The sequence below is a fragment of the Protopterus annectens genome, chromosome 2.part1 (genome assembly GCF_019279795.1).
Source record: "Protopterus annectens isolate FY-2018-M chromosome 2.part1, PAN1.0, whole genome shotgun sequence".
Lineage (NCBI taxonomy): Eukaryota > Metazoa > Chordata > Ceratodontiformes > Protopteridae > Protopterus > Protopterus annectens.
The window spans coordinates 1,716,661,452-1,716,683,815 of NC_056729.1; the positions used below are offsets into that span (position 1 = coordinate 1,716,661,452).

At 41.9% G+C, this 22,364-nt stretch overlaps 1 protein-coding gene across 7 annotated transcripts in view; it reads right to left on the reverse strand.

Moving 5' to 3' along the window:
- EIF4G3 (eukaryotic translation initiation factor 4 gamma 3) overlaps positions 1-22,364 on the reverse strand; it is a 3,593,176-nt gene that overhangs the window by 2,051,639 nt on the left and 1,519,173 nt on the right. For all 7 annotated transcript variants that reach the window (XM_044063163.1, XM_044063168.1, XM_044063165.1 and 4 more), the window contains one exon: positions 12,154-12,379. In XM_044063163.1, coding sequence (XP_043919098.1) covers positions 12,154-12,379 — 226 coding nt within the window. The remainder of the gene's footprint in view (positions 1-12,153; positions 12,380-22,364) is intronic.

The following is a 22,364-nucleotide window of genomic DNA, read 5'->3' on the forward strand; positions in this document are numbered from 1 at the left end:
AAATATAGAAAACATCTAAACTAATCTTACTGTATTTCTATCTGTAAGAGAAATCACTATTCTAAATAAGTTAAAGAGCAAGCAAAAGTGCTGGTGAGTTGTCGGCTTCAGAACAAAATACAAAATGCACTTCTCTTTCTCTTGAGATGGTTCTTAAACTGATAAAGCATATTACTGCCGAGTCATTTCAGATTACATCATTCTTATCACCTCTGCTGAAGTTTCCCAGGCTCACAGAACTTAAACTAACATTTCTTTGTAATTTTCAGTTCCGAGGAAGTCACGGCAATAAAGAAACTTTACATGTGAAACCTACTAATTATCTCTGTCTTAAGGCAATAGAAAGAAACTCCTTGCCCAGACATCCTGTCTCTTAGCTTGTGATCACACACAGTCGTAAAATTCATCAGCTTATTTTCTTAGAGTTTGCATGTTAACGTTATACATGTCCAAGTTTACATTACACAAAGGCATACAGTTTATACACTTCTACTTTCTTCCAGCAGAGTGCACTGTGGTTACAGTCTTGAAGCTCTGCACATAACAGTTTCCTTACATTTATAACACAAGCCTGTGGATCATAATATTTACAATGACATAGAATTATTTACAAAATTCTATCTAGGCTGGCAGCCTTCACACACACACACACACACAGAGACACACTTTCTAAGGCAGCAGTCTCCAACCTTTTTTGCACCAAAGACTGATTTCATGTAAGATTTTTCCACGTACCGGCCATGGCGCATGCATAATAAATTGCATATTATTTATCTGACATTTGTTTACCAGGGAGGCCTGACTGTACTAGAAGTCCATTTTCAGCAGAGACCCAGGGAGAAAAGCTCCAAATACAATAAAAAGACAACTAGCAATTATCAAAAAGTGTACATTCTGCTTAACACTGATCTACTATGGTCCAGAGGTAAATAAACCTCATGGCAACCTTACTGACTTTCTAAGTTTATAAGAGAAATATTTAATATCTGTTCCTATTTGGCTCTGCCCAGCAAACCTCTCAACTGTATAGATTTTCACAGAATGTTGCGATTTTTGCCTCATATTTGTGGTCTGTTTCTCATAAAATTACTTTCTGGCAAATCACTGGCGGACCACTGAGGTTTGAAGTCAGAAAATAATGACAGTTGACTTTCAGACTTCATATCCTTCAGAAAATACATGCTAATGCAAAACCTGTATTTCTACGTTCAAAGTTTGTAAGAGCAGTGCTTAAGTGCCCCTTTCTACCCGCACTATTTTTGGCTTTGTCCAGATTTCTTGCTCGAAGAGGTTCAGAGGTGTGTGTCCAGATTTACTGTGTGAGAGGTTGAGTGGTATGGTTGAGAGGTACGTAAACCTAATGGCAACCTTATTGAGTTTCTGTTTATAAAAGTAATATTTAAAATCTGTCTCTATTTGTGGCTCTGTCCAGATTTATTGTGCAAGAGGTACCTCAGTGGTGCTGCTGCCAGGGATCACTCTCACTCTTTAGTCTCTCTCTCACACAAACTAATTTTTTTGCTTCTGCTTTGTATCTGGGATTATCATGAAAGAAACTGCTTAAAATTTTGTACTGGAGTGAGGCAAAATGGATGCAGTCTGGCAAGCCTTTGATGCCAGTGTCCATTCTAATTAATACGCTTTTTTTTTTTCAATGTAAATATTAGAGCAAAATCAACTGCTCGAATCAAGTCAATTGCACATACTCAAAGTTTGTTATGGATGTTGGACTGTTAATGACCAACTGGGACTTAAAATGTACCTGTCTCTCAGAGTTTCTCAAGCTGTACTCGCAGAGTTGTAAATAAGAAATGCTGATCCATCCATAAAAATATGATAATAAATGGCTACATAGGTTGGTACAAGGCTATCAGCCCTAGGGCCTATACAAGCCTAGCCATAACAATTCCCTGGCTATTTCTTCCCACACTATTTACTTCCCTGGACCCCTGTCTAGCAGGGCGACGTTCGTGATTCCCGGGGTGAATTTCCTTTTTCCCATCCAATCATCAAGGTTCCATTTGAAGAGGGCCAAAGAGGTTCTCTGCTTGACATGTATGGGCAGTCTATTTCAGAGTCTGGGGAGTGTCTGGGTCAGGAATCTATCCCTCCAGCATGTTTTGTTTATTGTGATGATAAGGTTTAGATCCCTGGAGTGTTTGGCTCTGAGGGATTGGGATTTCTTTAAGGGTAGCATGTCCAAACACTGTGGGTTTGACATGGCCTTGTATGTTAAGCAGAGATCGCCTCGGAGTAGACTATATGCGACAGAGTATAGCTGGAGTTTTTTTAAGTCGGTCAGCATAGGGCATCTGCTTTAGGCCTGTGATTCTTTTAGTGAGGTATTTCTGCTGCCTTTCCAGTTGTTGCAGACATCTTGAGAGGTACATAACAAATGGGGCGTTGTATTCTATAATGGGACTAATGAGGGATGAGTACAGTGGGACAATGACCTCCTTTTTTCTGGATGAAAAGCCCTTAGTGATGAAGTGTGTCACATAAGATTTCCTGACTGTTGTGGCGATGTGGTTATTGAAGGTGAGATCACTGTCCACCTGTATCTCTAAGTCTCTTATCACACTTTCAGTGTTTAGTGTACTGCCACCTATGTGGTAATTCACGGGTACATGTTTTTTTCCCAAAGGGGATAACTATACATTTCTTGGCATTGAGCTTGTGCCCATGGCTCTGGCACCAAACATCTGTTTCTATAAGGCTCTTTTGTAGAGTATCCACATCATTTGGGGATTCAATAATGGCTTCCAGTTTGCAGTCATCTGCAAACTTTGTTAGCCAGAGTCCCTTAATGTTGGCCTGTAATTCAGAGAAGTAGATGCCAAACAAAAGAGGTCCCAGGACTGAACCCTGAGATACTCCACTTGTCTGGAGCTGGATTTGGAGTCAGCTACTTTTACAGTGTGGGTTCTGTCAGTAAGCCAGTTGGCAACCCATGGAGTGATGTAGGGATTAATGCCCAGCTTAGTAAGTTTATCATGATTCCAGAGTGGGGGATGGTGTCAAAGGCCTTGGCGAGGTCCAGATAGGCTGTGTGGACTGCCTTACCCTCGTCAATGGCTCTGAAGACTGATTCGAAGTCAATCAAGTTCAGGAGAAAAGATTGGCCCTTCACAAACCTAAACTGGATGGGGTCCAGTGTTTTAAGGTTGCCAATGTCTTTGTTTATAAGTTATATGATAATACGTTCCATGGCCTTGCAGATCAGGCTCGTCAGACTGATGGGGCGGTAGTTCCTGGGATCCAAGGTGGATTTCCCCCTTGTGGAGTGGGATAACTGTAGCTGTGCGCCACTCAATGGGCACAAAGCCTGAGGTGAGGGTATGATTAAACATGACACTTAGGCGAGGTGCCAGTTCATTTTGTAGTTCATGTAGTACACAGCCCGGGATGTCATCTGGTCCCATGGATGCTGTTATTCTTAGCTTTGGAGAGTGTTTTTTTTTTACCTGTGTGGCCGTTATTACCGGAATTTGGCAACCTTCCGGTATTGAGATGAGCCATTTAGGGGATGAGAGGGGGGGTGAAGTTAGCATCAATCTGCCAGGATATTGGCAATATCTCTGGGATCAGTATATTTAATGACATTCTGTTGTAGCTCAGTGCAGATCTGAACATTGCCATTTAGATTCTTGACATAGTTATAGAATGCCTTGTGGTTGTCTGGAATCTTTGGCAATTTTATTTTTGTAACTAGCTTTGGAGGATTTTATGAGGGATCTCAGCTTCTTACTGAGGCAGGTAAGGGAGTTTTTTGCATCCTGGGATTTTCCTCTTTTCTACAACAGTTTCTTTTGTTGTAAAGTTTATTTATGGCAGGGGACCACCATATTGGCTTCCTTTTTTTGGAGGAGAGCATCTTGGTTCTATTTGGGATGGCACGATTCATGCATGACTGGATGTGCTCGTACAGTGCCTTAGTGTAGGACTCAGCAGTCGAACTTTCAGTTCCCGTCTGCATGGGTGTCATGAAGTTTGTAACTTCTGACTTGAGTAGCATGAAGTTGGCTTTGGAGAAGTTTTTTATGGAGGTTTCCTTACTGGGGGGGTGGGGGTGGGATGTGGATGTTAAGGGTGATTAGCTTATGGTCTGACCTGACCAACGAGGGGGTGACCATAGGTGTGGAGCATTGATTTCCCATGTTGGTAATGACCAGGTCTAGTATACTGGAGCCCCTGGTGGGACTATGGATTAGTTGATCGAGGGCATTGGAATTTATGAATTCCAAGAACTGTTGGGCAAAGGTGTTGGTACACAAGTAGTTTTCCCAGTTAATGGCAGGGTAGTTGAAATCACCCAGTATTAGGGTGTTTGGTTGTATATTAATATTTTCCAGTATGTTTAGAAAGCTGTAGTGAGAATCTTGGAATATGGTGTGGGATCTGTAGCAAGCTACAATTTGGATTGCAGTCTTACCTAGTGTTAGTTGCACCTGGAGAATTTCAGACACATTGTTTTGGGCAGCTAACCTGGTGGTGTGAATATCCTTGGTGAATATGGACACTCCTCCACCTTTAGTGTTTCGATCCTGGTTTGGTGGCTGAAAACTGTGGTAAGAGTTGTAAGCCTGGTATTGCCGGGGTGCTCTCTGAAGCCTTGAACCAAGTCTCAGTTACTGCACAGATATCTATGTTCTCCATTTTTAGGAGTGCCTCGAGAGAGTGCATTTTGAGGTTTAGACTTCTAGCACCGAGTAGTATTACCTACAGACTTTGCATGCTTGTACCTGTTATGGTGGTGGTTTTATCCTTTGAACTTTGCCTAAAAAAGGCGCTATAGGGGTGGCAAGAGCCTTAGCCAGTAACCTAAATCCCAGGGGCGACAGGTGCAGACCATCTCTGGCAAAGCATCATGGTTTGTCGACCATATCGTCCCAAGCAGACAGATACTGGATCCCCTTTGAATGACACCAGAAGCTTAGCCAATTGTTGAAGTCAATCATTTTGTCCTTATATTGTGGTATCATTCTGGGCGAAGGCAAGATGCTACTCAGGGCTAGGTTCATACCTGCCTGGCCCACATGATCCAAGAGCTCTTCCATGTCTCTTTTCATGTAGTCCAGGGGGGTATGTCTCAAGTTATTCCCTCCAACATGGACAATGACAGAGTCATATTTGTACTTATTGTTGTGGAGAGACTTGAGTGCATGAGTTATGTGGCGGATCCTGGCACCAGACAGGCAGCTCACTTTAATTTTCTCCTTGTTCAGCCTGGTGAGTGGGACATCAGTGTGCCGGACTAGAGTCACCTATGACTAAAGTATTAGGTACGTTGTCTTGCTGGGTGGCACACTGGTGTGAGCTATGTGACACTTTGGTTGTGATTGGTGCTCGTTTGCGTTTCAGCTTCGGAGGTCCTTGTTGCTTGGGCAGGTTACAGTTAAGGGCCTCTGCATATGTGGATTTAGTGTTGCTTGATGAGTGGATGGGCAATCGTTAGTTCTACCCTGGGATCACTTCAGGAGCCCTGTTGACAGAGGCCCAGGTTACTAATCTAATGGGGAGGCGAAAGCCATCACTCTGTGGCTAGGCTTATAAATGCCCATGGGCAGATAGCCTAGTACTTGCCTATGAACCTATGTGTGAGTGTTGGTGGTGTGAGTTTATAAGGGCTGTGTGTTGCTTAAGGTGTAGTGTGGGTGTTAACCTTCTCCTCTTGACAGTCTAGCACAATCTTGGGGGGAGAGAGCTTTGCTTCCAGTTTGGCTATGTAAGTGCATCTCTCACAGGTTGTAGTGTTGGGTGGTAGGAGGAGAGGGTTATCTGTGTACATGAGGCAATTGCTGCATTGCCCCAGTATGCCCAGATTCACCAAGTGGACAGGGGAAATCAATGGAAGCAAAAAATCTCCGTATTCCTTTAAAATTAAGCTTTTTAATTAGGATGGGGTACTGCATAGTTCAAAGTCAGATGCTACATCAAAATGCACAGTGCGGACAAAACCACAGCAAAGCACAGAAGTTCACACTGTTCCCTCCGTCAGGCCCGTCTAAATCTCACAGACACATAAACAGACTCTTCTATTTTCATGCATGCATTCCCACACACAAACACACACACACTCAGTTTCCTTGACTTTTATTTCACACTCGCTAAACAGCAAAAGCCCTACCTGGCAAGTGTAAAATAATGGCTCTATCAGTCTCGCTGCTCACTATCCCTCACACACACACGTACATTCTGCTTTCCTGCACGCATTCACTCACATGCAGACAGAAACAAACCTTCTCATACACATACATAAACACATTCACTTTTTTTTGTTTCACTCCATGCCTGGTGGCCCGGTACCAAATGATCCACATCCGGTAGTGGTCTGCAGCCCTGTGGTTCGGGACTGTTGCTCTAAGGCAAACATTTTCCCTAAGTTCATTCATGAGATACATGCATATAACTACTGCCTAAGTAACTCCACAGACATATCATGCCCTCTTTAAGGCACCAGTTTAACTGATACCTATCATAATGTACTCTGCTAACTGGTTCCACTGTCCATCTGCTTTTAAGAGCAGTGTAAAAACTATGCCAAATTACTCAATATTGGTACATCTCCGGTTCCAAGATAAACTTTTACCATCTATTTCTAGCTGGTGCTTTTCCCCTAAATTCCACATAGTCATTTTTCCCTTATTTTTTTAAACTTCTGTTTCCATTTATGCTCTCACTTAGAAAATGTTTGCCCTTTGTATCCAATTATTAAAATGTCATCTCTGCCAGTTATTGTATCCTTCCTACTGTCTGTCCATTTTTTTATACATCAACAATGTTTAATTAATTGTATGTAGTAATGTGTCCATTTTATTCATGTATCAACAATGTTTTATTAGTTAAATTGTATGCAACAATGTGGAGCTTTTCTCCCCGGGCCTCCACTGAAAATGGGCTTCTCCAGGCCCAGTGAACTTTCCCGGTCAACAAATGCAATAAATTAATAAATAATTTTATGCACTCCCTCAAAAGTTGCCTTTGTCTCCAGCAAAGATGACTCATATGTTTGTTTAAATTAAATAATGGTGAAAATCTGCAGAAAAATACTGTCAAAGTTACAATTTAAGTATCCAACGTGAAAAGTGCAGTAGAACATTGTCAGTATTTAATGTCTTCTTCCAGTAAACAAATGCAGCACTATGAATCCCATAAACCACATCACAAATGTGACACACTTTTCAGACATGAAAGCAAAAATTCTGTCTGTACCCTGATAAAATAAAGACTTCTTGCCTTGTACATTACGCACCTGCTGATACCACTCAAAGGTACAATCAGGAAAACTGCTTTTTTTTTTACAAACAAAATTCAAAATACACTTGAACATCAGCTGTGGGCAACTGTTATCAATATCCAGCTTCTAAAATCTTGCATTTAAAGTACTTCATGCTTCTTCTTCATAGACTATGTGTATGTTTTGACTGCCACTAATGTGGGAAGTAGGCATGACTTTTTGCTGCACCTTGAAGCTTACCCACTCTGCTCAGGTCTGAAATTGTTTGCATCTATGTACACTTACATATACATTTTCCGCAAGTACTGCTTCCAGCCATTACCTAGTTCTAATAAGAACAGGAAATCTACTATAGAATGAAAAAGCAGTGAACATACAAAATTAAATTCAATTTAAAAAAAAGCAAGACAAGGCAGACTACTGCTTCTAGTATGTAGCACATCCATTTGTGGAAACAGCACTTAAAATAAGATTGTTAAGCAGTAGATTTCGATACATTACGTCAAAAATATCTGGTTGAAACTTGGAAGAGAAGCAAGACAAAGACTTGGCTAAGAGATGTGGGTGTAGAAGAATACTAAAATTAAGTGTCTAGAGTGAGCTGAAAAGTAACCACGTACAATTCACTAAGGCCAATTAATGAACTTAGATAAGGACTTGCTTCCATTTTTGCATCACACCTCCAGAGTGCACAGTCCAGACTTGACTTCTGGTCTCAGTGTATGTGGAGTTTGCATGCTCTCCCTGTGCATTCAAGCAGACGTTAAACAGCTTTCTGATCTGCTTAGCCTGGTCTTCCTGCATAACCTTTAACCTCACTTATGCCTCTCTCCATATGTTATATGGGCAAACATGGCTTACATCATAATACAAGTCTGAAAATTATACAGTGGCCAGTGACAGCTGACATTTTTGCAAGCTACAGAGACTGCTTTGACTATACAGAGCAGTAACATCTTCACTGTGTTATAACTTATGGATCACCAGCAAATACTAATGAACACCTATGTTATTTCTTATTTTTAATTGCCCATTTAGTGTTATTACATTTTATGGTTATATTTCTTTAAAGTGTCTAAATTTAGATTAGAATGCCTAATAACTATTCTGGCTTCTTCCTACCTCTCACATATATCCTGATTAAATAGAGAGTCTGAACTTTTCATTTTAGACTTTCTAGTCTGGGTCATTGGTGAGAAGGGTCCATGAACAAGCCCCGCTAACCACATCAATAATTAATGTAAACTGGAAGCTGCCTAAAATACAAACCACATGCCTAGCTTATGATGTCAATTCAGCCACAGCACTTTTGACTTAAGTCTGGAAGAATCTAGAAATAAGATGCAGCAACTCTCATAGGTTCATACTAGGCTATCTGCCCTAGGGCATTTATAAGCCTAGCCAGAATGTGTTTGGCTTTCACCACCCATTTTAAATTTATTTTGCTATGCCCTTTTTCGAGGTTAGTATACTGTGCCTCTTGTCTAACAGTAACACAGAAGTGATACCCGGGGTAAACCTACGATCTCCCATCCACTCAAGATTCCTCTTGAAGAGAGTCAATGAGGGACTCTGCCTAACCTGGACTGGGATTTTATTCCAGAGTGAAGGGAGCCTCTGGGTTATGAATCTGTCCCTCCAGCATGTCCTATTTATTTCAGTGCTGAGGTTCAAGTCTCTCAAGCGCGTAGCTCAATGGGATTTGGATTTTATGAGGTGCAGCATGTCCATGGCTTTATACGTCAGGCACAGATCACCTCTGAACAGGCGGTATGCCACTGAGTAGAGCTGGAGTTTCTTTAACCGGGCAGCATATGGCATCTGTTTGAGCCCTTTGATCCTCTTGGTGAGGTACTTTTGGGGTCTTTCCAGTTGCTGCAGGTGTCTGGTAAGGTACATCCCAAAAGGGGCATTGTACTCAATTATGGGCCTGATGAGGGATGAGTAAAGAGGCACGATGACCTCCCCTGATCTAGATGTGAATCTCTTCATCATTAGGTGGGCTATATAAAATGTTTTTCTAACCACTTTGGCCACGTGGTTGTCAAATGACAGATTGCTATCAACTTGGGTCCCCAGGTCCCTAATTACTTCTGTACTTGATGGATTACCACCTATGTGGTAATTTGTGGGCACTTTGTTTTTGCCAAAGGGGATGACTATACACTTTTTGGCATTTAGCTTGAGGCCATGGCTCTGGCACCAGTTGTCTGTTTCTATGAGGCCCTTTTGGAGGATGTTTGTGTCAGCAGGAGAGTCTATTATGGCGCCCAGTTTGCAGTCGTCTGCGAACTTGGTCAGCCACAGTCCTTCCGTGTTGGCCTGTACCTCCGAGAAATATATACCGAACAAGAGAGGTCCCAGGACTGAGCCTTGTGGGACGCCACTTGTAACTGGTTTTGAGTCTGACATGGCTCCAGCAATTCTAACCATGTGGGTTCTGTCCTTGAGCCAGTTTGCAATCCATCTAGTGACATAGGGGTTTATATTTAAGCTGGTGAGCTTATCTATAATGCCCGAGTGGGGTATTGTATCGAAGGCTTTTGCAAGGTCCAGGTAGGCTGTGTGGACCACCTTCCCCTCGTCAATGGCCTCATAACAGAGTGCTTGACATAAAACATTTCCATAACTAGCAGTGGGTGTACAGAACTATAAAACCCAGTATTGGCTCTCATGCAAGTCAGTGATTCAAGAAGCAAAACATCCATCTTTCATCACAAGCTAAGGAGATGCTATTCCAATACAGAAGTTTGGATTCAAAGTTTGATACTGACAATACACTGCAACATTTGGGGATGCTGTACCTTTGAAGGGCCATCTTTCACAAAAGACTTCAACCTGAAATTTAATATATTTGAACTGGTGGTAGCTTATGTGATTGCTGGAAATGCATGGCACTTACCAGAAGACTATCCCTCATGCCCTGGACAAAAGTAACTACAGTTTGAGGTCCAGTACTGTTTTGTAAAAGAATAAAACCCTGTCTGCAATCCAGCTGACCAAAGTTTAACATGTGGCTAGGGTGCTGACTGGCAATAGGCAGACAGGCCTACTGCTGTACCAACACTTAAGGCTAGGTGCAAGGCATGTGCCAGCAGCAATTGGACTGTGACAGGGGGTGTGCCAAACAAGACATGATGCTGCAACCAGAGTGGGGTGCAAGTACAGAAGACAGCATCATGGGTTGCAATTTTATGCTGGGGAGATTCGTGCTAAGAATACAGTACATGAACCCCCAGGAGATGACTGGCTAAATTATCTCCAATGATGAAAACAAGATGATTGGCTCTAATCCTAAATGTCTGTGTGGGAGGGACAGTTTGTTCATGGAAAGATGTGAGAAATGATGGTGGGAGGGCAGCAGGAGGCATAACAAGTATGCATTAAAGAGAGAGAAAATACCATATTGGGTCTCCACTGAAAACAGGCTACAAACTAACAGGGACCAACTCACTCAAAAAAAAAAATCTTACATGCTTGTTGCGGAAATATTACCATGTTGCCGGATTCTGGTTGTATGTCTGTCTCTGGAAATGGGTAAGGGATTTTCTGAGGTTTTACCCATGACTACATACTACAGTGTACATGTCAGTCTTCCAGGTATATGTTGCTGCACAGAGACATTTGCAAGGAAAAGATCAACATTCTCAAAAGAAAAATGGTGTTTTAAGTTTTGTGGGTCAGAGTTATAGCAGTGAATGAAATAAAATGGCAATCATGAGATGTCGACAGCTGAAGTACTGTTGTACCGGTGCTCACTTGTCATGAGATGTCCCCAGCTGAAGTACTGTTGTACCGGTGCTCACTTGTCATGAGATGTCCCCAGCTGAAGTACTGTTGTACCGGTGCTCACTTGTCATGAGATGTCCCCAGCTGAAGTACTGTTGTACCAGTGCTCACTTGTCATGAGATGTCCCCAGCTGAAGTACTGCTGTACCAGTGCTCACTTGTCATGAGATGTCCCCAGCTGAAGTACTGTTGTACCAGTGCTCACTTGTCATGAGATGTCCCCAGCTGAAGTACTGTTGTAAAACAGTACTCACTTGTCATGAGATGTCCCCAGCTGAAGTACTGCTGTACCAGTGCTCACTTGTCATGAGATGTTCCCAGCTGAAGTACTGTTGTACCAGTTCTCACTTGTCACGAGATGTCCCCAGCTGAATTACTGTTGTACCAGTTCTCACTTGTCACGAGATGTCCCCAGCTGAATTACTGTTGTAGCAGTGCTCACTTGTCATGAGATGTCCCCAGCTGAAGTACTGTTGTACCAGTTCTCACTTGTCACGAGATGTCCCCAGCTGAATTACTGTTGTACCAGTTCTCACTTGTCACGAGATGTCCCCAGCTGAATTACTGTTGTAGCAGTGCTCACTTGTCATGAGATGTCCCCAGCTGAAGTACTGTTGTACCAGTTCTCACTTGTCACGAGATGTCCCCAGCTGAAGTACTGTTTTACCAGTGCTCACTTGTCACGAAATGTCGCCAGCTGAAGTACTGTTGTGCCAGTGCTCACTTGTCACGAGATGTCCCCAGCTGAAGTACTGTTGTGCCAGTTCTCACCTGTCACGAGATGTCCCCAGCTGAAGTACTGTTGTACCAGTGCTCACTTGTCATGAAATGTTGCCGGCTGAAGTATTGTTGTACCAGTGCTCACTTGGTGGATAAAGTGATTCATTTTACTGTTAGCCTTTTTTTATGGTACATGGTTTCATTGCTTTTAAAATGAGCATAAAATGACGAGACTCTCTCATACAACCATTACTGTCCACATGACTGGCTAATTTAACTACTTTGAGGGACAACACTACTAGCAAGGCACACCTACCATGAATCACCAAAATAAGGCAGCAGCTGTAAGGATAACCAAAATAAACAATTCCAACCCCAGTCTCACATGCATGGCAAATACAACTTACCTTCTAAAAATGACTCCACGACAGCTTCTTTTATCTTACAGATGTCAATGCTTTCATTTGCAGAAAAATGATCTGCATTTTTATGCACAGGCTCAGCATCCTTTTCGCCATTCTGCTCTATGATTCTTTCAGTTTTAAGGTCAGGGGAATCTCTGTCCAAACTCAGGCCCTGTTTTTTTTCCTGCTCAGGCTCGAGCATTTGTTCAGGTTCTTCATCCACTCTAAGCTAAGTACAAACAGATTACAAAGCAATTCTAAAAGCATACTAAATGCACTACAGCTGAAAGTCTTAGCATTTTCTTACACTCATTCAAACCATCAACTGCAAATAACCTATTATTACTTTGTACTTTACTCATCTGACAAATGGACAAACCTGCTATTGCAAAGGATCTTTTTTTATAATGTTCTCATGCAAAAGGCATAAACAGAGTACAATGAATAACTAAAACGTGAGCACCAATTTCTAAGCACAGCACACAGATTATTACAGAGATAAAGTAATGAAAACTTGGACTCGGACACTTGCATACAGCCACTGTGTTTTTGAGTGTGGAAGTACTATTATATGGGGTACTAAACAGCAGATCTAACAACAAAAGGGTCAGTGTTGCAAGAAGGGACAGTTGTCCCTACATCCTTACTGTAAATGGATCAACATATACTCACTGCAGCAGTACAAGCAAACTGTCATTCTGTTCCCTCTTCTCTTGACTCTCCAAACTGTCATTCTGTTCCCTCTTCTCTTGACTCTCCAAACTGTCATTCTGTTCCCTCTTCTCTTGACTCTCCAAACTGTCATTCTGTTCCCTCTTCTCTTGACTCTCCAAACTGTCATTCTGTTCCCTCTTCTCTTGACTCTCCTAGCCTAACCTTGAAAAAATATGCAGTGGAAGCCCTTGAGCGGGTATGCAGAGTGGGCTCTTCAAGCCATAAATCCTTGCCACGGAAGGACAGACTTGGTACAAAGGTGGTTATAACTAGGCTATTGGCTCAACAGCTATTTTAAACCTAAGGAAGCTTACCCCAAATTTTCCAAAATATTGCTGATATCAATACCCAACAAATTTTATGAGTTACAATGCAGGCTTTTACACATCAAGTGTTCACAGACTGCACCTGTCCATTAGCTACTTAAGTGCCAAACTAGGGGCAAATTTGCAATTTCCCATTCATTGGTCCAAGTTAAGTTTGAAAATTATTGGTCACACGGATGGGAAGTCTGTTCCAAAGAAGGGGTAATCTTTGAGACATACCTGTCCCTCCAACACGTCCTGTTTATCTCACACATAAGGTTCAAGTCCATAGAATGAGAATTTCTGATGCTGTTTGCTTTGCAATATGCAGTGTAGGATAGGCACAGACTGATATGGTCCACATAAGATTGGTTGCTTACTCCCTGTATTTGCTTTGTGTGAAACTTCTGTGGTCATTCAAACTGTTTCAAGTGCCTGGCTGTACATGCTGAAAGGTACACTGTACCCTGGTTGGATGAAAGAGTACTGTGGAAAGAACAGTTGTGTAAACTCTTACCGTAACAGTAAATGTCCTTCTCTTCACTGTTGCAGTATTCCCAACTTAAGGGATATCCTGCCAAGGCTAGCCCAATGTCTGGCCAGTATACTGAAGCCTTTAGTACTTACAGGTGCCGTACATTACACGTGCATTCCCAGCACAAGGTGTAAGGCATAACGCTGATGTATGTATACATACATTCAGAACTGAAAAAGCCTCAAGAGTAACAGAATATGTTTAGAGAAATACTGAAGAACATGTACATCCAGAATGAGAAAAAGAACCACCCCTCAGCCAGGAGGTCAAGAAAGAAAAGTCCGGGGGGGGGGGGGGGCACAAATACACTACCAATGGACATTGCCCAGGAACAAGTCTCTGTAAAGCATCCATTTGCACGCTTGTGTGCTGGACCTGCTCAGAGTCTGCCACTGGATTGTACACTGAGGGAATGTAAGCTACCTGAAGAGTAGTTTAATACTAGACAGCTAGATCCCAGACCTGAAGAGCTCATCTGCAAGGAAGATAAGACCTTGTACATCCCCCCCCAATTGTTGACATACCACATAACCGTGGTGCTGTCTATGAAAAGTATGAAGAGCTAGAAGTAGGGCCTTCATCTTCTCTGAGCTGAGGTGCGACCTCTGATGCAGGGGCCATACACTCTGAACCTTAACAGGGCCAAAGGAGTCTCTCCATCCCCTGTCTGAGGCATCTGTAAAGAGCTCCAGTCAGGGCTGGAGCATGGAAAAGAAGCCCTGATTTGAGAGCGAGTTGATGAATCAATCACTAAAGCTCAAGTCTGAGACAAGAGATGAAAGGGAAGCCCAGGGATGGTAGAGTTTAAGTCACACTGACATGAGGTACCACTGTAGCCTTCTCATAGGTTGCCTGGCCAGAGGAAGCATGGGAATGGTGGAAGCCATAAATACAAAGGCCCCGAGAAAGTCCCTGGCCATGACTAACTGCTGATTTGGCATAGTGATATACTGCTCTGACTGTAGTGCACAGGGTCCTGGGTTCAAGACTTGCCAGTGAAATGCATGGTGGTAACACATTTTCTCTTATCTCAAGTCCAAGCCAACAGGAAGGGACTCTGGCTGACCAAGTTCGCAGATGACTGCAAGTTGGGAGCTATTATTAACCCCTAAGTGATGTTAACATCCTACAGAATGGCCTCACTGTGACCAATGGCTGGTGTCAAAACCATGGCCTTAAGCTCAATTCCAAACAATGTGTCATCATCCACTTTGGGAAAAACATGGTTCCCAAGAATTACCACATTGGTGGTAGTCCACTGAACACAGAAGGTGTTATAAGAAATTTGGGAACACAGGTTGACAGCAACTTCTCTTTTGATCACAACATTGCCACTGGTCAGAAAGTCCTTCTACATGGCGCATCTCATTACTAAGGGTTTTGCATTCAGGAAGAAAGAGGTCATTGTCTCCCTCTACTCTTCCCGCATTAGGCCAATCAGAGTACAATGTCCCACTTGGCATGTACTTCACTAGACACCTGCAACAAATGGAAAGGCCACAAAAGTACCTCACAAAGAGGATCCTAGGCCTTAAACACTTGTCCTATATGGACAGACTCAAAAAACTACAACTATTTTGTGTCCCATATTGCCTACTTAGAGGTGATCTCTGCTCGACTTACAAAGCCATGTCTGACCCAGCTCTGTTAGAAATGCTGCATCTAAAGAAATCCCAATCCCTCCACACCACATGCTCCAGAGACCTCAACCTCATTACCACAATTAAGAGAACATGCTGGAGGGATAGGTTCATGACCCAGAGACTGCCCATGCTATGGAACAAACTTCTCATACATGTCAAGCAGAGCACCTCGTTGACCCTCTTCAAGAGAAATCTTGAGTGGATGGGAAACAGAAAATTCACCCCGGGGATAACACCAGTTGCTCTACTCGACAGAGGCACTGGGAACTATGGTCATGTGGCACTATGCCAGAGCAATCCAAGGCTAGGCTTGCAAAGGCCCAAGGGCCATTAGCCTAGTAAAAACCTATGAACCTAAGAAGAGAAAACTGTGAAAAGCAATGAGACACATGGCCTTGAGCCAGGCAGAAATGCCGGCATGGGGATGAATTGAATCCTGCAACCAAGGAAAACATGATCCTGAGAAGGGATCAGAGCTGATTTTAAAAAGTTTATGGTGAATCCCAGACTAACTAGAAAATAGTAAACTGTAATCTTAAAGCAGAGCATCGAGGAAAGAAGCTTGAATCAGCAGATCATCCAGATAAGGAAAGATCTGACTCTGCTCATCCTGCAAAAAGCCAAAACAAGAGTGAGACATTTGCTGAACACTCTTGGGCAGTAGAGACACCAAAGGACAAAGTAGCGAACTGAAAATGCAAGAAGGATGAAACAGAGAAATGTAAAGATTTCCTGAAAAGGGGATGATGGGGATACAAAGGTAGACATTCTTGTGATGCAGAGAGACCAGAAAGGCCTGGGGAAGAGCAAGGAAAAATAAGGATTGAAGAGAACATCTGAAAGTAAGAAATCTTGAGAAAGGTATTCAGCTAGGAACAGTCCAAAACTGGTCTCCAAGCGCCCTCCTTCTTGGGAACCAGAAACATTCAGGAGTAAAAACCCCTTCCTACCTGGGCCGGGGGTATGGCTTGAATGGTCCCCTGCATCAGATGAAAATGAAGCACCTCTGCAGGGGAAAAAAGGAGGCTGTTACCAAGGAGGTTGAGAGATGCCCAAAAAGGGAAGAAGGGATTTCCAAACCATAAAATAACCCTGGGGGATAGCAGGCAGAACCTAAGAGTCTGTTGTGATGCTCAACTGGTTTGTAAGGGACAGGGAAAGATATAGGGATAAAGGAACTCAGTTGAAGGAAAGGGGAAGCAAACTGTCAAACAGAATTCAGCTTGTCCTGAAAGGAAAGTTTCTGGGAAGTAGGTGTTTACGTAGACTTAGCAGTAGGCACACGTTTAGAACAATTTTTATCCTTGGGCAAAGGGAGAAACTCCAAACATAAGCAGATTTGGAAGGGTAATTCCTTATAATCTTTGGAATAGGAAAAACAAAAAGTATGTTTTAACTGCTGCAAGGCCTTGCCCTTACCCTGAACAGACTTGAGAAGTTCAGCAGCAGTAGCAGCACCAGAAAGACTTTTATTATCCAAAGGAGCATCCAACAGCTTGGCCTTAATGTCACAGCCAAAGCCTGAAGATGAAGCCATGAGTAATACCTCATAACAGTACCAAATGTATCAGCCCTGGATGTATCAACAGCATCATAACGGCAGCTAACAGAATGGTGGGTAACTTCAGTAGTGGAACCCATATAGGAAAGGGCAGAAGCCTTCCCCTCAATGTCGGGGAAATCATAAATAACCTGAGAAAAGGTAAACCAGCAGCAATATAAACATTTTTTACCAGCCTTTTTATGGCCCTACTATCCTTATCTGAAGGAAGCAGCTTGGTAGAGGTTAAAAGGTTGGCGGACATTACCTAAAACACAGACAGTACAGACGGATCAGCAGGAGGAGATTTATACAAAAAATTACATTCATCAGGCACCTTGTAAAATCTGCAGGATTATTGTGAGCAGAGGCCTGAGAATCAGGGCCATAGAAGCTGCTGACAATGTATCCAGGAGGGCAGCCAGAATAGGGGAAACAGCAGAAGATTTAAGAGACTCCATCCGAAGGAGCTCATAATACCTCTTCTTGATATAAAAAACTAGACAACAATCCCACTTAAAGAACTCCATCATATCCAAGGAGATCCCTCCAAAAGAGGATCTGCACTAATACAATCCTCCTCCTCCTTTGAACCATAATCCAAGGGGGAAGTGATTTAGGAAGAGTGGGCTAATGACTCTTCCACAGAGTCCTGATCCTCACCAGAGGAATGCTGCTCCTAGGGCCTTTTAAAAGAAGTGTAAGACCAGGCAGGGGCAGACACAGAGACCCCCCTGAGGAGGCTTTAAAGCTACTAAAGCATTAATGAAGGAGTAAAATCCCGGCATTCATATCAGGAATCCTTAACTGCAGGGGAAAGATGCCTGGTTTTCGGCGGGACATCTGCACACACAAGCATAGTAGGGAGGACTTCCAACATGGCTGCACATGGAGTAACAGATTAACTCTAGCTTTCCTAGTGTGAAAAATTCAGCACAGGAAGCCAGTGGACCTAGATTTCTGGGTAAATTTCAGTAACTGACTAGTAAATGCACTGCATGGATGCCAGGAAAAAAGAAATACAGAGGACCTGAAGGAAAATCAGGTAAAAAAACAAAAAACACTGGGAAAATACTGTAGCTGCTGTTCAAAAATCAGTGCAAACTCCATGCGACTTTCAGTAACCTAGAGGAAAGTATAAAGAAACTGCACATAGACTTCACTAAATTAAATAAAACACTAATGGAGTACATCAACTCAAATAATAAAAGACTGGAAAAAATGGAAGAAAGTTTAAACAGACAATCTGAGATTTTCTGCTGTACCAGAGAAGCTGGAAGGAACAGACTATTAATTTTATGAAAGCACAAATAAGCAACCGGACTGATATTGCACAACAGGAATTGTTAAAATTGAAAGGGCACATTGTGTGTATGCTCCTAACCTGGCTATGAGAAAACAACCTAGACCTTTTATAGTAAAGATGCAATCTCTCCAGCAAAGGGAGTTGATTCTGATTAAATTGTGGCAAAAGGACAAACAAAGTAGGAGACAGCAGAGAGTTTGTGGAGAATGACTACTCATTGCACACCAGGCAGAATAGGAGTAAATTTATTCCATTATTCAGGGAGTGTTGTGAAGCAGGCCTGAGATTCAAACTTCTGTAAACAGCTACATTTTCCCTGGATGAACAAAATCATTTTATGATGAAGTACTAGCTAAGGAAGAAATACAAAAGTTTGTCCAGCAAAATGTGAGCTGTGAAACAGGAAATTCTGCTTCTTGTTCCTATTGTAATGAAGACCACAGGGAGACTCATCAGTGAAACGTTTTCCAGCTTTTCAACAGAAAATGCCTGGGAGGAGCACAAGAGTTGACTACAAGAATCAAGCGTACGCTGGAAATTAAGCAGAGACAGGGTTTGGGGGATGGAAATGAACAGGAATAAAAAGAAAATCTGGAAATACTGGACTTTCTTGGACTTTGTTAAACTTGTAGGGGACTCTAAAGCATATGCCCTACTTCATGTCATTAATGTTCAGAAAGCTACTTAGAAGAGGGGAAGAGGAGAGAGAACTGTAAGTAAAACAATTTTTTTCTTAGTAGTATTGTTCAATACTGAATGGTTTTCTTTACATGTTAAAAAGTTAAGTTTTTCACTTGTTAAGTGTAAATGGGATACTAATGTAAACAGGTGCTTTTCTTTTGTCTTTCTCCTAGTTCAGTTTTAAGAAATGTAGACACTGCAATACAAAAATCTGATTTAAAGAGCAAGACAAAAGAAACAGTGTGCTGTTTCTCATTCATGCATAGGGAAATGGCTGGGTTAAGGCCATTAGCTTAATCCAGTAACAAGCTTTAAAAGAAAGCAAGTAAATGAAATATAATATTTATTATAAAGCTTTTTTTATCTAGAAAACAGTTCTGAGTCTGTTTCTCATGTCTCTAGCAAACAATCTGAAAAAGAGAAATGGCTTAGAGAAAAAAGTTTTCTGAAAGTATTCAAGTGTTTTCCCAGCTGAGAGCTATTAAGATTAAGACAAAAACAAACATCACTTAGAATAACATGCTATACCATGAGTTTTAGCATGGACCTTTCTTTTAGGTTAGCTCGAGATTGTGTGTGTGGCTGTTTGGAACATTTGTTCTTATTAGGAGGGTAGAACTTCAATATTTGAAAATGTACATAGTTTTCTATGTTATTAAGTTAATAGGTTTTAGGGGGGTATTGGGTGTGTATGTATATTTTTGTTTGATGATTTTCAATAAAACAAAAAGCTTCTGTAAGTGGTGACAGATTCAACTGGAGACGACAAGAAACTGTATAAAAAATAATCTGGCAAAGAGTACATGCATATAACAAAAGCTGAAACGAGACATAGGTTGGTACTAGGCTATCAGCCCTAGGGCCTATACAAGCCTAGCTATAACAATTCCCTGGCTATTTCTTCCCACACTATTTACTTCCCTGGACCCCTGTCTAGCAGGGCGACTGACGTGATTCTCCCATCCAATCGTCAAGGTTCCTTTTGAAGAGGGCCAAAGAGGCAATCTGCTTGACATGTATGTGCAATCTATTCCAGAGTCTGGGGAGTCTCTGGGTCAGGAACTTATCCCTCCAGCATGTTTTGTTTATGGTAATGACAAGGTTTAGATCCCTGGAGCGTGTGGCTCTGAGGGATTGGGATTTCTTTAAGTATAGCATGTCCAACAGCTCTGGGTTTGCCATGGCCTTGTATGTTAAGCAGAGATCGCCTCTGAGTAGACGATATGCGACAGAGTATAGCTGGAGGACATTTATCAAAAAAGCCATTATACATAAAAGGTGAGAATAATAATTTCTCATGAATATGATGCTTTCTATGTCATTAAATGTTAATGGTCTCACAGATGAATACAAAAAAAGAGAGTAGAGAACTACATTAAAAAATGTAGAGTGCAAATAACTATGCTACAGGAGAGAGACTTGGAAAGAAATGAACATGTGAACTTGATAAAGAACGTTTTCAGCAGAATACCTCTGGCAAGGAAGAGAGGAGTACTAATATTAATTGCAAGAGGAGCACCAACAATAACAAAACAGGATTAAGAAGACAATAATGGTAGATTTGAAGTACTAAGGGGCTACTGGCAAGGGAGGAGGATTATACTGGCATGTGTTTATATTCCATCAAAAATTGCTATAATTGAGCTTAAGAAAATTTTGGAAGAAATAATCTTTCAGCAAGGAATATTACTTATAGATGAGGACTGGAATTTGATTTGCAACAGTGAAGATATGTCTGGGGGACCAGAAGTGAAAATATAACAAAAGAGGGCAGATTTTTATAGAACTTTATGAAAATATTTGGGATAGAATGGAAGATGTGAATTCAGTACTGGGAGTTCAGAATGAATGTATACATTCTCCAAGATACAAAAACTGGGCTAGGCTAGACAGAATCTACATTTCACAGGAACAAGTGCATTTAATTGAAGGTCTTGTCTTGATACACACCCAATAACTACTTCAGATCATGCACCAATAATAACTAAAATAAAAATACATCTCTGCAGAACTCATTACACACAATAGCGCTCACACCACTGTCTCACAGGTCAAACTTTTAAAGCAAAACACAAACATATTAGTCATAAGGTGATTCCATCATGAGACACACTGATATCCCTTTCACCAGGCTAGATAACGAAAAAGTCACTTTCAGCTGTCTGTCAAATGCCAGGATACACCATATCACACATGCACTCAACTCGACTCCATCATAGTCCATAGATAGACATAACTGAGCTTTTGGACCATGTCTCAGGAAGGTATGTCCCTAGCCTTAAGCAGCATTTTACCTTCACCTAGGAAGATGCCTCAACACAAACAGAAAATGACGGACTTCAATAATTGGCTTAGCTTCTGATGTCACTCTAAGGGGATCCACTATCTGTTATCCTGGGATGGTATGATCAATAGACCTTAATGCTTTGCCAGAGATGGTTTTCATCTGTTACTCCTGGGATTTCAGCTACTGCTAAGGTTCAACACCCCCACAGTACCTTTTTAGGCAGTGTCTCAAGGACAAAATTCCCAACGTAAAAATTATGTCTAAAAACAACCTCAAGGTTATGCTGCTCAATGCTAGGAGTCTCAACATGAAACTGCACTCACTGGAAACTGTCATCTTGAGGACATAGACATTTGTGCAGTCAGGGACACCTGGTTCAAGGCTGTGGAGAGCACCCCAACCATACTGTGTTACACCTCCTTTCACACACTCAGACCTAAAACTTTTTTTTTCTTAGTAGTATTGTTCAATACTGAATGGTTTTCTTTGCATGTTAAAAAGTAAATTTTTTTCACTTGTTTTTAAGTGTAATTGGGATACTAAAGATAAATACAACCCTAGATTGGTTAAACAGTACTATTCCCCAGAGACACTTCAGGTGCAATTAACTGTTGGCAGGACACCTATTCAACTCATTGCCAGCTACAGGACCCCTTCCATAAATTAAAACATCCACTCTGCCTATTTGGATCTACTTGAGTCCATCAAGATATATCACAGTACCATGGTTTTGGGTGACTAACTATCCATCCATTGACTGTGTAAATTACTTGTGCTCAAACTCACTTGCCTAAAGGTTCCTCAGCTTCATTACCTACAATACCCTGGGACCTGCTGTTTAACACCCCAAGAGGTGCCAATGTCCTGGATCTGGTGCTTGCCAAAAAGGCAGACCACTGTAGTACCCTCACTGTGAGGTCCTCCATGGAGCGATCTGACCATAAATTAGACTCATTTGAAGTAACCATCATATCGGACACCCCCCCCCCCCCAGCAGCAACTAAACTAAAAAAACTTTTCCAAAGTAGGTTAGAACCTTTTGTGGGATGGTATAAATAGCTTCACTGTATCTCCTCCCTCAGATGAAACAGGCAACTATGCAGAGCTCTACACCAATGTACTATACAAACACCTGTCTACCTGCACTGACTCAGCCTTGCCTGACAGGACCAAAACAAGCTCCTCAAAGAAGAACAAACCTGC